The 14210-nt window shown below is 39.7% G+C and overlaps 1 protein-coding gene across 1 annotated transcript in view; it reads right to left on the bottom strand.

The window, feature by feature from the left end:
* Nucleotides 1-14089, bottom strand: part of LOC142559883 (ATP-binding cassette sub-family C member 3-like) — an 86621-nt gene extending 72532 nt beyond the window's left edge. Inside the window, exons 1-9 of the mRNA XM_075671569.1 lie at nt 13714-14089; nt 12684-12996; nt 11019-11192; nt 9153-9298; nt 7691-7766; nt 6712-6852; nt 6473-6558; nt 4779-4876; nt 3406-3511 (exon numbers count right to left, since the gene is read on the bottom strand). Coding sequence (XP_075527684.1) covers nt 3406-3511; nt 4779-4876; nt 6473-6558; nt 6712-6852; nt 7691-7766; nt 9153-9298; nt 11019-11192; nt 12684-12996; nt 13714-13793 — 1220 coding nt within the window. The 5' untranslated portion in view covers nt 13794-14089. The remainder of the gene's footprint in view (nt 1-3405; nt 3512-4778; nt 4877-6472; nt 6559-6711; nt 6853-7690; nt 7767-9152; nt 9299-11018; nt 11193-12683; nt 12997-13713) is intronic.
* Between the last annotated feature and the right edge of the window lie 121 nt (nt 14090-14210).

Raw genomic sequence — 14210 nt, 5'->3', positions numbered from 1 at the left:
GAAAAAAGTTCTGTACCAGTTCTGCTCCGTAAAAAAAAAAAAAAATGATCCGTAATGGTTCATAACAGTTTTGGTTCGCATACAAGTATTTCCGAAGCATAGTAATGATTAAAACATAGTATTTATTTTTCTCAATAGGTGAATTATAAATTCCGAGATCATGCTCAGTGCCTTGAGGCAAGGCACTAAGCATTTTCCCAGAAGCAGCACCTCAACGAGTGTATTTGCCCAAATGCGAGGCCACTGTCATGAAAAAAGGAACTTAAACAAACGTAAACGAATGATAAAACTTTAGTAACAAAGTGTAGTACCCGTAGAAAATGAAACGATAAGCCCTTCAGCGCACAAGCCCTGGGTTTTCCTTCAATGCCAATCTGCTAGTGCACCGAGCGACAGGCTTAGATTAGTGGAGCACTCGACCGGCTATCGCTCACACTGTCTCTGCCTGAGATACGTGCTAATGCCGACGTTGCCTGACATCAGTTATTTCAGACTGCCGACTTGCCCCTTGAACCGAAAACCGAGAAAAAAATATTTCAGCTTCACTCTGAAACAAAATAATAAATGTTTCAGTAATAAAAATATTTTTTTTTTCATATTTCGTTTTTGTTTTCGTTACATTCCAACACACTGCCTCTCCACATATTACTTTGGTTGACCTTGCAATGCAAGACCCATGTTCCAAATCTCATTGCAAAACCAAATATGCACATTAAATTTATGAGCTTAACATAACAGGGAGACTAGATGCAGCCAGGTAAACAAGCTAAGAGCCATCTCAAGACGACTACAGATAGTCGGTGCTGTGTCTTCACACAGAGCATAAAGAAGAGGCAGACAATAGTTTAAATGATTGCTTAAGGCAAGACTCTTTCTGTAAATACACTCAGATGACATGCATAGCAACAAATCTTTAGCAGGAAATGGGTTTCAGAAAACTGATGCAAACTGGTTGAAATGTGGGCATTGTCGCTGCTTACTGTGTTAATTTGTGCTATGGCAACAGTATCTCAACTGCTCTTTCTTTCTTTTCTGTTACAAGTACGCATTTCAATAGACATAGTTAACTATAATGCCCAAATAACTTGCAATACAAAGATAATACATAAGATTACCATACTTAAAAGCAAAGCTAACACAAACGTGTCAAAGACCAAAAATATACAAAAGTTATTCCCGTCAGTCACAAATTACCATAGTTACTCGCATAATGAACGCACTTTTTTGTCAAGAAAGATATGCACAAAGTTGGAGGGTGCGTTCATTACACACGGTAAAATATCGAGGAATTTTTTTTTTTCCACAGCCACCTCTAAAAAAAGTTAGTTTCGCCCGAAGTGCAAACCGTAGATTACGACAGCAAATGTGTAGACAGCTACATGAAATAAGGATAGTAGTTTTATCGGCCGTATAAACTTGCAAACATTCGCTTCAACGCAAACTAACGCAGCATGCACAAAGGTATGAGCTGCCATCGACTCAGCCACCCCCCCTGCAGATCACTCTGAAGATATGGCGCGCTGTGGCCGTGCAATGTGCAGTTGCTGCCAGAGTAAAACGCCACCAGCCCCCACTCTCCCCTCCCCCAGTGCCATGCGCACGATGGGAGACGGCATGCTTCCTTCCCGCTTCCCGCCCTTGTACGCGGGAGATTGAGCAGCGATCGTCGGCACCCCTCAGGCATGGTTGTGCAATATGCAGTTGCTGCCAGAGCACAATGCCGCCTCTCCCTCTCGGGGCCTTTTGAGCGCGGAAAGCCGGCACGCGAGATTGAACCACGATCATCAGCTTCCCACATGTGCTTTCACTCACACCTACACCATGCGGCATGCGGCAACGACGACAACGGCAAAAATGTGCCTGGAGCATCCATGTAATTGCAATCGCAATAAATGTAGGCGACATGGTACGATTCGGCAACAGACACGGCATCGGACTCAATCGCACCAGCCGGACGCCATATCAGACGCCGAATAGTACCATGTGTCTCATATTTCACAATGGCAAGTTCAGGGTGCGATCATTATGCAAGAAAAACAAAAAAAAAAAACACTTCTTTATAGGAAAAGTGGGGACCGTGCGCATTACACGAGTGTGTTCATTATGCGAGTAAATATAGTACAACTGAGTATTTTTAAGGCCTCCAAAATAATATATTTTTCTGGAAACAGCACAAACTTTGCAGAATAAAGTTTAAGTGTGTAGCAAGAACATTTCAGTCACACTTGACCAGTTCTCATAATTAAAAAAAATAACTGATTCTGGATATTAAGCTCAGTAGATGATGCGTGATATCACGAAAAGAACTGAAATGTTCATTAAAGTAGACAAGCTGGTTAATATTTTGTTTAGGGACCTGGGAGGCAAGAAGAAAGACTAACTAGCCGCAATGAACGAGAAGAAGTGTTACAGAGAGGCTCAATTTTTTTTATAGACACTACAACATAAAGTCCACAGATAATGAAGTTCAGGAAAGCAGTGGAGAAATAACCTTTTGTTTTTAATTGAAATACAGAAATTATAAGGTAAAGGGAAATGAGAGTGATTAAAACCGACTTGCTCCACCGGTAGGAGCCAAACCCATATCTTCTGAATTAGAGGCATGACCCTTTACGAATTGACCTATGGCAACAGCTGTTCTCTGTCTAAGGCACTCATATGTGAAGAAGATCTGGCCCTGCGAGTGTGTTATCTAGTACCACTCATGGCCATGGCAGTGTAAGCAGAACATTCTTTTACCAAAGGTGGTTAATCGGTAGAGTATTTCATACGTACAGTGGAAGATGTGGATTCAGCTCCCACGGGCAGCAAGCTGTTTTCTGGCCACTTTTGTTTCTGGCCACCTTATTATTCTTATATTTCAATTAAAGAACACAGGTAGTTTCCCGTATGCTTTCCTTGCTTTCGTCATCTGTTGGCTTGGTGTGGTTGTATCTCACGGCAGTGATACAGAGTAACATGTTGAACAACTCATGAATCCTGGTAGTACAACTCTTAAGGTAACATTGTTTTACACTACTCTCTGTGCTGAAGTGACTTATACCATTGCTTTTTATTAATAGAAACTGATGGTTACATTCAGCGCTACGGACAAGTTTGTTGTTTCCTCGGCATAACTCCTAAGAACGTTCAAAGGTAAGTTGCGTCTCGATATGCAGACACTGTAAATTAAAGCTTTACAAGAGCATCATTAAAAGACCTCTAAAAGATAGAGACAAATTCCCTCAGAATAAGCAAAACTAGCAAAACTACAGGAAATGCTTACCACAACAATAGAGGTACCGAAGACTCATTAATGTTTACTGATCACAATTTATACGTAACACTGCTACAAGGCATAGTAATATCATTTAAGTCATTGTGGATAAAGCCCTTGAAGTTACATCACATTTTCTTTGGGCATACCTCTGAATTATTTGGCTGGACACAAAAAAAGACATAACCTGGCCGGCATTCAGGCTGTCTGATTCCATCATGGTGCCTCCAACATACAATACGCCAAGCACAACACCTGCAAAAACCAGAACAGCTCTTAGAAAATGCATAAAGACCATCGACAGAGTTCTAAAAGCAGCTGAAACTGCTTAAACAGTTTTAACTTTTTGCTGTCTAAACCAAGAACTAACTATGGGAAAATTCACTGCCAATTTCGCTTCAACTTTTTTATGGAATTACTCAACCACTAGCCTAATGAACTAATACCGCCATTAGTTGATTTAAATTCAAGTTGCACACCTTCTTGCAGTACATGTAATCTCAATTTAGCATATATTCTGATGTAGGCGTGCCTCATAATTAGAAAGTGGTTTTGGCCCGTAAAACCCCATAATTTACCTTTTAATTCTAATGTAGTATTCTTTTGCAATTTTTCTGTTTCTGTAGTTATGCTTTATTGTTTACTATGCATTTACACTCACATTTCTATCGTGTATGTAACAATTTGCCCTCTGCTGTAACAATGTTTATTTTTCCTGTTTGTAAGTGTTCCACCTTGCAGCTTTTCACATTGAGATCTCCTTCCGCATATATTTCAAGCCTAAATGTACTTATGCTATATGTGATAAATAAATTGAAAATAAATTGAAATAAAGCCACAAAAGAAGCCAAAGCAGCTTGCCACAAACAGGCTAAAAGAAAAGTAGAGAACAGAGAGAACACACAATGGCAGCTTATGACAGTATACAATTGCTCACAAGGTACTATAGTTGAGTACAACTTTAGAAGGCAGTGGCATGTGCCCCCTTTTTTTATATATATAGTTGTACTTGGACCAGGTGATTGGCCAAAGGTAACAGCAAAATCATATTCTCATTACATCAAGTTGAATGAATGACTGATGAATTCCACTGTCTAAGCATTACTACATGGCTTATACAGCATGTGTCAGCATAATGTGTGTCAGCAGATATTACAAGTGCTTATAAGTTTACAAGTTTATTGTGCCAAAGTGGTCACAAGTTTTGACAGATATGAAATACAAAAGGAGGTCCCATAGTCAAAGTCTCTATTGGGACGTCGGAAGGAAAAAGGAGGAAATTTTGCATTTTACAAGTAAATGGGCTTTTAAAAACATCATAACAATTATTTAAATAACATAACCAGAACCAGAAATGAGACTGTAGTACCAAAGGAACAGTCTCTTTTTCATCATAGACTGATTCACTAAAAAGGTCCTGCAGGCACTGACAGAGTGAGTGAGATCGCTTTAACCAGACAACAGCTATAAGTAAAAAGAAATTTTGATATTGCTAATACAATAGTTAAAGGACAAGCCTTACCGTTGAGGCTGAGGTTGGTAAGCCCCTGAAAGCAGCCAATACCAACGCCAAGTGCAGTATGCAGGTTTTCAGCCTTGTCAACTTCATGCTTAAAGAGCCTTGTAGGAATATGAACAAAAAGAGTGAAATATAGGCTGGCTCAATTACTCAGTCAGTCCGTCACTCAGTCAGCCAATCAATCAATCAATCAATCAATCAATCAATCAATCAATCAATCAATCAATCAATCAATCAATCAATCAATCAATCAATCAACATGCATACCGAACTTGAGTATCAACCTAGTCTCACCTTACCTGGCATTATTGTATTCAACTTTAGCTTTCTGTATTTAACCTTACTTTCTTATGTACTGTATATGTTCATGTAAGAGCCGCACTTTTTTTTCGATCTTGACAACATGCGGCCCTTGCACCAGATTGAGCCATTAGGGTCTAATTCTTTGGGCTGCACGTAATACCCGTTTATTTCTTTATCCAAAAAGAGTGAATGCTGTTGTTTTCATGACACAAATATTTGGTTATACAAGCATGCCATGCAGCTGGTGCCTGTCTAGAGTCCTCACTACTGTCACTGTCATCACTGCTCACATTAAGATAGGCAGCCCACTCTCGGATGCAGTAGTCTTCAGTGCCCTCCATGGTGTTATATACAGGATGTTTTCTTCTAGCTGCACTGCATTTTTTAAATATTGCCTGTGGCAGATAATACAATTATAACCCTTGATCTAAATTACTCGATGAGGCAGCCATTACTCCTAAAAAAACAAAATGGTTGATTCACTAATTAACAAAATTATGCTAATTACTTTTTGATTAATTACGTTACATCACATATTACAATCTACGAATTATAGCTGCTGAGTTTGCATGGCGTATTCACTAGGAACAAATTCTTCTACAGCACCAGTTCTGAAATATTAATTTTCATAGTGTCCATCGAAATGCATTGGTGTTCTAGTTACTTAAGTGTTTCAATGCATAAAACAGCGGTTTCCTAAATAAGTAAATGGAACGCCAATGCACTTCGCCAGACACTTCAAAAATTAATATCTGGAAACTGGTGCAGTCCAGAGAATTCATTCCATGCGGATACACCATGTGAACTCAGCGGCTACAATTCGTAGATTGAAATATGTGGCATAAAGTAATTAATTTAAGCTTAATTAGTGTAATTATGTTAATCATTAAATGAACCATTTTGATTTCTTGTAGAAGTAGTGGTCGCCTCATCGAGTAATTTAGACCAAGGGTTTGAATCGTGCTACACGCCATAGGCAATCTTTAAAAAATTTTGTGCAGCTAAAAAAACACCGTGTGTGTGTATGTATATATATATTATATATATACACACACATGACTGTAACATTAAAGCTTTCCACAAGGATGTCTGCAGACCATGCATACCACACGCTCAGAATCCAAGAGCATGTACACAGGCTATAACGCTATGTTCAGTCTTCGAATTCTTTATTTCTAGATTACATGAGTGCGGCCCTTAGTGCAGTATATATATGGCACCTAGCAGTCTCTCTATATATCAAAGGAAACTTATGACTTAACGACAGAAAATATAAATATATGCCTCACAATTAGGTCTCCAAAACCTATTCTAGGCCTTGGCCTAAATCATGCACAGGCATTCCATTAATTTGTGATGCAGTGCATAAGCAAAAGGGACTGTTGTGAACTCACTGAACTTCGGTGTCCTCCATAGCAAATGACCGAACTGTCCTGATGTTGCTCAATGCTTCGTCAGCCACACCTGCAGCTCGGGCACTCTACAAGAAAGGCAGAAAACATAGAGTAACTACAAAAGACAGCACCTAAAGCAACCACTGTGAAAAAAGAAGAAAATGTCAAAGCTATTACACTCAAGAATTGTTTATCGCGCCAGTAAGGAATAAAACTACTGACAGGCAACCCATATTCACCTGCTCTTGTGCTTTCCGAGAAAGTACTCGCAGAAATGAGCCAAATACCGTGCCCGTTGCCAACATCACAGGCATAACGACCACAGTCAACATGGTCATCTTCGGCGAGATGTAATACAGCGATATCGCACACCCAACCGTCTGAAAGAGAGAATTTTCATGTTAGTTTGTGCAGTAACAAGGTGTTGGTGACCAGCAACATGAGCAATGCCTTAATGTGGTCCGCAACCAAAAAAAATTTAGCCCCTAGATTCCCCTAATTCTTCTCGCTCATTGCATAGCAAAAGTTTCAACTTTGGCAGCATTGATGCTATAAGGTCACATACAAAAACGCATTGGCCAGTTGCCCGCTCATAAATTCACATACGAGGGGTGTTCAAGTCAAACCTGGACTTCATAGTTTTCTAGATTACAACACATGTTCACATGCGTGGAAGTGGTCTCATTTCTCAAGGTAATCCACGATGAAACTGATGCACTTATCCCAGCTTTTCAACAGTGCATGGATGGCAGCAGCATAGCAAGGTTTCTCCTTGCTTTATCAGTTAAAAGGTGTACAATGAAGCAATATGTGATCATAACAACATTTTGATGAGCTCGAGACATTTTGCTGGCATTTCAACCAGGGGAAGAAAATGGCCTTTGTGGCTTTGTTTATCAGCGTATACACTTAAATTTCTACTTCACATGTTGTCAAGTATCTCTCTTTTTTTTTGCCGTTTTGCTGTGTCTGCCTTGTAACGGTTACCTGGGCCTCTGTCAAGCTTTCTATGCAGCTTTTAGTCCCAGGTAGCCATCCAGTACTATATGGTCAATAAACTCAATTGAACTGATTTGAAAGTGGAGTTAAAATATTTTTCCAAGAACAAAAAAAAAAGCCCAGTTATAAGAGGTTCATCTTTATTGCAAAATAGTGTAATGATAAGAGGTTACTACTCTACAAGAAGCCTGATGACACAGTGATGAAAAATATGCACACCTGGGCCACACTCCTGATTCCTTGTGATACACACAGCTTGAAGGCACTTTTGAACTCCTGTACATCTCCACTGAGGCTGTAAAGGACAAGTGAGGAGGCAATTATAAACTAGTACTTAATATATGCTTAAAAGATCTTCACATATGTTAATAACAATGATCTGATAACAAGGTATGTTTAGTAAGTTTCATCAAGCCAAGAAAAGGTCCATTTTAGTATACAAGTGAAAAAAGCAGAGGTCCATGGCATAAGTAAAACACTCGACTCCTACAACTGAATGCAGCATAAGATGCTGCTTAGACAAGTAAACTACCACAAAGTATTTTCTTCTTTCTTTAACTTACAGCACTTCAGTAACAGTCAATTAGTTTACACCAACATATCATTTGCATTATATCTACACTTTCATTTTAACTAATGCAACTAACTGGAATAAACTTGACAAAAACAGATACTCTTTACAGTATGGAATACACCTGAAACAACAACAGGGTAATCTACAAAGCTTTCTTTTCTCAATGGGAAAGTTTCAGTTTACCAAACTACAGCACAATGCCACAAAGGAAATCTTTGAGTGTTCAGGTATACAACTTTTCTTTGTATGTGTTTCAAAGCTCTGCAATAGGGCTATGAAAAATGCCATGGTGGAGATTCTTTGGATTATTCCTAAAAACTCGACAGTGCTTTTCATTTCTTGTTCTCTTGTTCTACATACTGGTTCAGATAGCCGACAATTCATGCTATACAGAGGCTGGTTTTTAGTGATCCCTTCCTCCTGATTCAGAATTCACGAACAGTTCATAAATCCCTTTGCTTGTCAAAGCGTGGGCAGACGTGCCACACTGGCTCACCATGGTTGCCCTGCCAAGACAGCACTGAGACACTCCATCTGCTGTCAGAAATTTGGATTACAAGATTTGAGTAATTAGAGGACCTCTCTATAAATGACACAATGGACATGCAACATTCCTTTTCGCACAAGTTGCTTTGGTCTCTACCAATGCAACCATAGCACACTTCCTACCTCTGCAGGAAGTATGCTGAAAACACAAATGAGCATACTCAGGAGTGGTAGGGGTAGTGGTAGGGGTAGGTCCCATTATCGCAGGAATGGCAGTGTGAGGGTTCAACTGCACCTACAGCTGAAGACAGGAGCATTTAGAAAAAAATTTCATCTTCAGCCCGTTGTAGTCACTGTAGCTCTGAAGCAAACCCAGCAGAACACAGAGCCACTGAGCCAGTATGGCTAATATTTTATAAACCCACCTCCACCTTGGAAATCTCTATGGGATTCATCTGATAGACCTTTCCTGATAATTCCTCAAACAGTATCCTGCAGCCATTATAGTTATGAGAATATCCTTGACTAAAAGTGATTTGTGCATCAGTTAGCACCTCTCCAGTGGCAAGCAAAACCAGAGTTTTATTTATGATCTCCAGTGTCTCTCGACTCGGGCCTCACCAGTTCATGATCTCGCCAGTCTTTGTCTTGTCAAAGAAGCACATGTCCTGCTTGAGCACAGACTCGAGCAGCGCTTGGCGAAGCCTCGTGGCATAGCGCTCGCCGGTGAAGGACAGCGTTGATATGTAGATGGCTGTAAACACACTCTGAAGGGCAGTGAGAGAGCACGGATGCTTCAGCAAGGCTATTTAAGTGACCTCAGAGAATTATAGGAAATAACCACATACATATATATGGAAAATAGGCTACCAGTGAGCTTGTACAAGTTTATGGGAAATATACACTAGAGAGAAATATCAAGTCAAGCTGCATTAGTAAACTGCACCTTCAGAATAGTGTAAAGGCCAGTCTTACCATGAGTAGAGTTTCGGTAAGCCAGAAAATATGAAGCAATGAAAAATGAGTGATGAAGCTCTTATGAAGTGCTTGTACTAGCCTCCTTTGGCATCATGGATTTTAGCAGTGTGTTTGCTTGTCTAGAAATAGTTTATTGATGAAGATAAACAGTGCATCACAACTGAGCTCAAAGAACTCACTATAGAAAGTTCTAATGACTTTCTGTGCATTAAAACATCCCAGTTATGATAGAATACCCTAAAATCGACGACATCACACTTGTTTGACACATAAGCTTGGCAAGAAATTTGAAAATTAGAAATCTGGCCCTCCTTTTCTCAGCTAGTAGCCAATGTTTTTCTGCTGATGTAATGAAAACAGAGTTTTAGAAGAATACATAGTCTACCATGACTTAGTTTCTTTTTAGTGTTTTTTTAAGAGTAAGTTTTATCTATGAGCTTCTATTAAATGAATGAGAAAGGAGAAATCATTTTCTCCAGCACCCACTGAACCCACTTTGAAGAGGTTTATTATATTCAAAAGAACAGGCTACAATGTACTGAGTGGTTATTTATTTATTCATTTATTTATTTACTTATTTATTATGCCCTCAAGGTATAATTGTGCATTGCAGAGGGGAAGTGCAAAGGGTAGAGGTAAATACAGAGGCAAATAACACATACTTGATTATATATACAAGAAATAATGCAAATTAGCAAATAAACTTTAAAAAAAAAAGTCAAAGGCAAACAGATGGAAGTCAATAACTAATAAAAAAAAAGAATTGTCCCGGTAGTGTTAGATAAGTAGCTCAATACAATATATGGCAAAGATGGTGCACATGGCATGCAAAATGATAAGTATGGTAAACAAAAACATGGCATGCATAACAAAAATACATGGTATAAATTCAAAAAGAAATTCTACCTTGCTGGCAAACTAGAAAAGTGTCAGTTCGGGTGCTTTTTTTAGTGTATCTAGTGCTTGGCTCAATGCAGCAACCAGCCACAGAAACAACTTCAGCCCTACAGGAAAGGACCGCAGCAACAAGCTAAGTAGCACAGAAAAATAACACATGCACATGCATTACTGTTATTGAGGGGAATCAGCACGAGAAAATAAACACTCACAGGAAGGGAAACTACATCCTGAAATAATTTTGCACCCTTTGGAGCATAGCTTGCCCCAAAATAATAATCATCCTCAGTGTTGCTTGCATTTTCTTTCTTAAAAATTCTGTGCTTGCTACTTTCCCACCAGAAATCCCATGTTGCGCTGATAATGTGTATGCTGTTCATGACCTAGAAGTACCGGGCGAGTGGCATTATTGAAAGGAAAAGCGTGCAAGACAGATGAAGATTATTGTTTGAGGACGAGATAAGCCAAGGGGTGTAACCTTTTCTTAGAGTAGAACACAAGTGCTTGTGTTCATCGTCACTTCCTGCAAATGCATCTTCTTTAGCACTATTTCCCCTGAACATTATAAGAGACCAACTAGCCTAACAGTAAGCACTCTTTAGGTATACTCACTTGCATGACGTAAATGAGAAAAAGTCGTGTTGCTGGTCCACGTATTTCCTCAAAAAAGTTTATGGCAGTTTCGCCAGGGCTTGAGCTGCCAGATTTTATCCTGCTCAGGACGTCAACAACTGCACCCAGGAACACCGGGATTTGAATGTTGAGAGCAGCAACAATTAAGGCACTCTGCAGGGCACACAGAGAAAATTGTATGTTACAAGCTTTGCAAAAGGAAGCACAATTCCTATGCTGTGTTGAAGGCTTGCAATGGGAAAAAACAACTATTCGAACAGCTCTACTAAGAATGGCATACCTTTATAAAAACAAAAAGAAGTTTTTTGTTAAAAGGTCTATTTCTTTAAAATTTATACATTAGTAGACAACCTGTGTATCAGCCCGTATTGATGCACAAGCTAAATGAAGTGAATATTTTGCTGTTAATTTCCTTATATTTGTAAGACAATCAAACCTGTCACTTTCTCAAGATAGTTATGCATTTTGACTTAGTTAATGTAATACTTTCAGACAACACAATGAAGTGTAGATTGACCAGTTAACTGGAAATGAGGCTTTGAAAATGTGAATAAGAATTCATTTCAAGGAAGAACAGGCTACAAAGTCAAGGTCACTCCAAATTAAGGGCGAGGTTTTTCATTAAAAGAGAATACACCTTAACATGAGTCAGCTGTACTATTCATTATCTTAAAATGGCATAAAAACAAGCAAAACAAAGAGCGTTGAAAAAACTCACTTAATCATGACAGAAGGCATGCGTTTTTAACATGTTATACATTATGTAAATAGTTTCCTTCATCCTAGTCTACTGTCTCTCTCTGTCTATTCCTCCACCCCCCACCCCCATTGTCAAGCCTGCCCCCACTGCTGACTGCCGTTCAGGTGCCAGCAGATGTAGCTAGATAGTTAGTGTGGTCAGCAGTAGCTTTCTTTGCTTTCATTTTCTTCATAAACAACCTACTATTACTCACATCTGCAATAGACACATCAGCCTTCTGTCACTGTGTGCTGCAAAGTTCACATGTAAATGAATGCTACGGCAAAGCAAGTGGTGTGCCCTCAAATCTTTGTTTTAAGGCTCTCACACTATAAAAATGAAGCAAGAAAGCCTGGTCTCTAATCTATCTCACCAATTCTGAGATTAGGTACAAACCAGTGCAGCGAAAGCTATGGGCCACATCAGCCAACAATAGGAGAACCAGAAGAAGGGCTCTTTCAATGTCCACCTCTGATCACACTCCATATGATGTATCAACTGACCAGAAGCATCATGGAAGGGCTGATAGCGAACAATGGCCAAGCCACGCTCCTTTCTCTGGAACATGCAGCTAGTTCACTTTACTGAGTGGCCGAGCCCTTGCCTTTGCCACACTGTATCACCTTGGCTAGACTGAGTTTAGGAGGAACAAACAAATGACATAGCACTTTGTCGTCCGCTTCTTTCCTCCTTTTCATTTCTGCACAGCTCCTGTTGAAGAGCGAAATGAGCATTATTCAGTGGTCAGATATGGGGTTCATATCATACTACCGTCAAGCTACTGCAGGCTGTACTGTTGCTGAAGTAACAACGATTAAGTGGCTAGAAACAACAGATTCCATGAGATACAAGTTACACTGATGATGAATGGCAGAGAAGAAAGTGAAATAGATATACATACTTACTACAACAGCTATGAGAAGCGGGAGCCAGTCTGGCTTCAAGAAGCGAAAAAAAGAAGCCCAGTTGAAAGGCACTGTGCTGCCTTTTTTGGCATCAAGGAGCCTTGTGTTGTGCTTGGCACACTGCACTCTCGTCTGCAGCAGGCACCGGCCCAAGGCAATGGACAGTGTCACAGTGCATCCTCCACCAAACACGAAAATATGTTGCAGGGGATGATAGCATCGAGATGATCTGGCTGCCGGGAGCGAAGTTGCGGAAGTCTTAGCGAGTCCTCCTAGTGAGTTGTTTACAGAGAGCTTGCAAAAGGAGGCCACACTGCAAAGAAAAGTACGTAAGTTTCATTACGAATATCATCTTTATTTTAACTGAAAAGGATGTCCCAATGCATTTATCATACAAAGATTTATTTACTCATAAATTTTTAATATATTCGTTTCTTTTCTCGTGACCTTCCCAATTGCTCCTTCTCCAATAAAAATGTTCACCACTATTTATAAATTAATATAGAAGTTCATTGTAGAAGCGGCAGTAGCATTCTTTTATTTAATTTTATTTTTGTAATTTCCAGTGTGCAAAGTCTTGCACATGAAGTCAGGGAAGTTACTGCCTTAATCAAGAGCGGCTCAGCAGCTATTGTTTTTTGCTGCCGAGCGCAACGTCGCGGGTGCGATTCTGGCGCCCGTATGCCGACTGTGTATCGAAAAGACGCCTTCCAGTTCTGGCCTCAAAGTTACAGTCAAATGAGTCGCTTCTGACTACAATTTTGATGGCAATGGGTTTGTGTAAATAGATACCTTACCAGGAAACGTCGTCAACAGGAAAGACAATCATAATTAAGGCACGTGTCTCACGTGTGTTTGTGGTGCAATATTCAAGTCATTCATGGCAATTAAGCAACTGTCCAAACTACCGTGATGTAGCAGGACGCGTAAAAGTGGGGCATGTCGCAGTTGGTTTTGGAACTGCGCATCGTCGTGTAGAAAGAACTGTCTGCTCGTATGAAAGCATACAGTACGATTATGGAACGCTCACCTTTTCCTAGCAGAGAACTTGAGCAGAGACAAGTAATGCCTGCAGACCGCACCGTTGAATCTCAAAGCAGCGTACAGCATTTTACATATTAAAAGAATGTTAGCTACAAAATCGAAACAAACATCTTTTCAAGAGCAGCAAGTTCTCCAATGACAGCGACCTTGATACCGTTAAGTTGCGAAACGCACAAGAAGCGTCTGATATGTCAAACAGATGCACCACATCATGCATAATATTCTAATCTTACGTGCTACAAAAAATTATTGTTTCAGCAAAGTCCATAACCGAAGAATATCACTTGCATACAACGTTCTTAACACGGACGGCATGGTAGCAGTTGTAAGAGCGTAGCAGCCGATGAGACGATGACCACCGTAAGCTGAATGGGCAATTAATGCAAAGCCGTAATATTATATTAACTTAGTTTTATTAGAATTACACCTACCGTTGTTATAGTTTAATTTTTAGATGCAAAAATTTGTCATTTTAAATTAATG

The sequence above is a fragment of the Dermacentor variabilis genome, chromosome 10 (genome assembly GCF_050947875.1).
Source record: "Dermacentor variabilis isolate Ectoservices chromosome 10, ASM5094787v1, whole genome shotgun sequence".
Classification (NCBI taxonomy): domain Eukaryota; kingdom Metazoa; phylum Arthropoda; class Arachnida; order Ixodida; family Ixodidae; genus Dermacentor; species Dermacentor variabilis.
The sequence above is the reverse complement of the archived record's forward strand: the minus strand, read 5'-3'. Positions and strand labels throughout refer to the sequence as shown.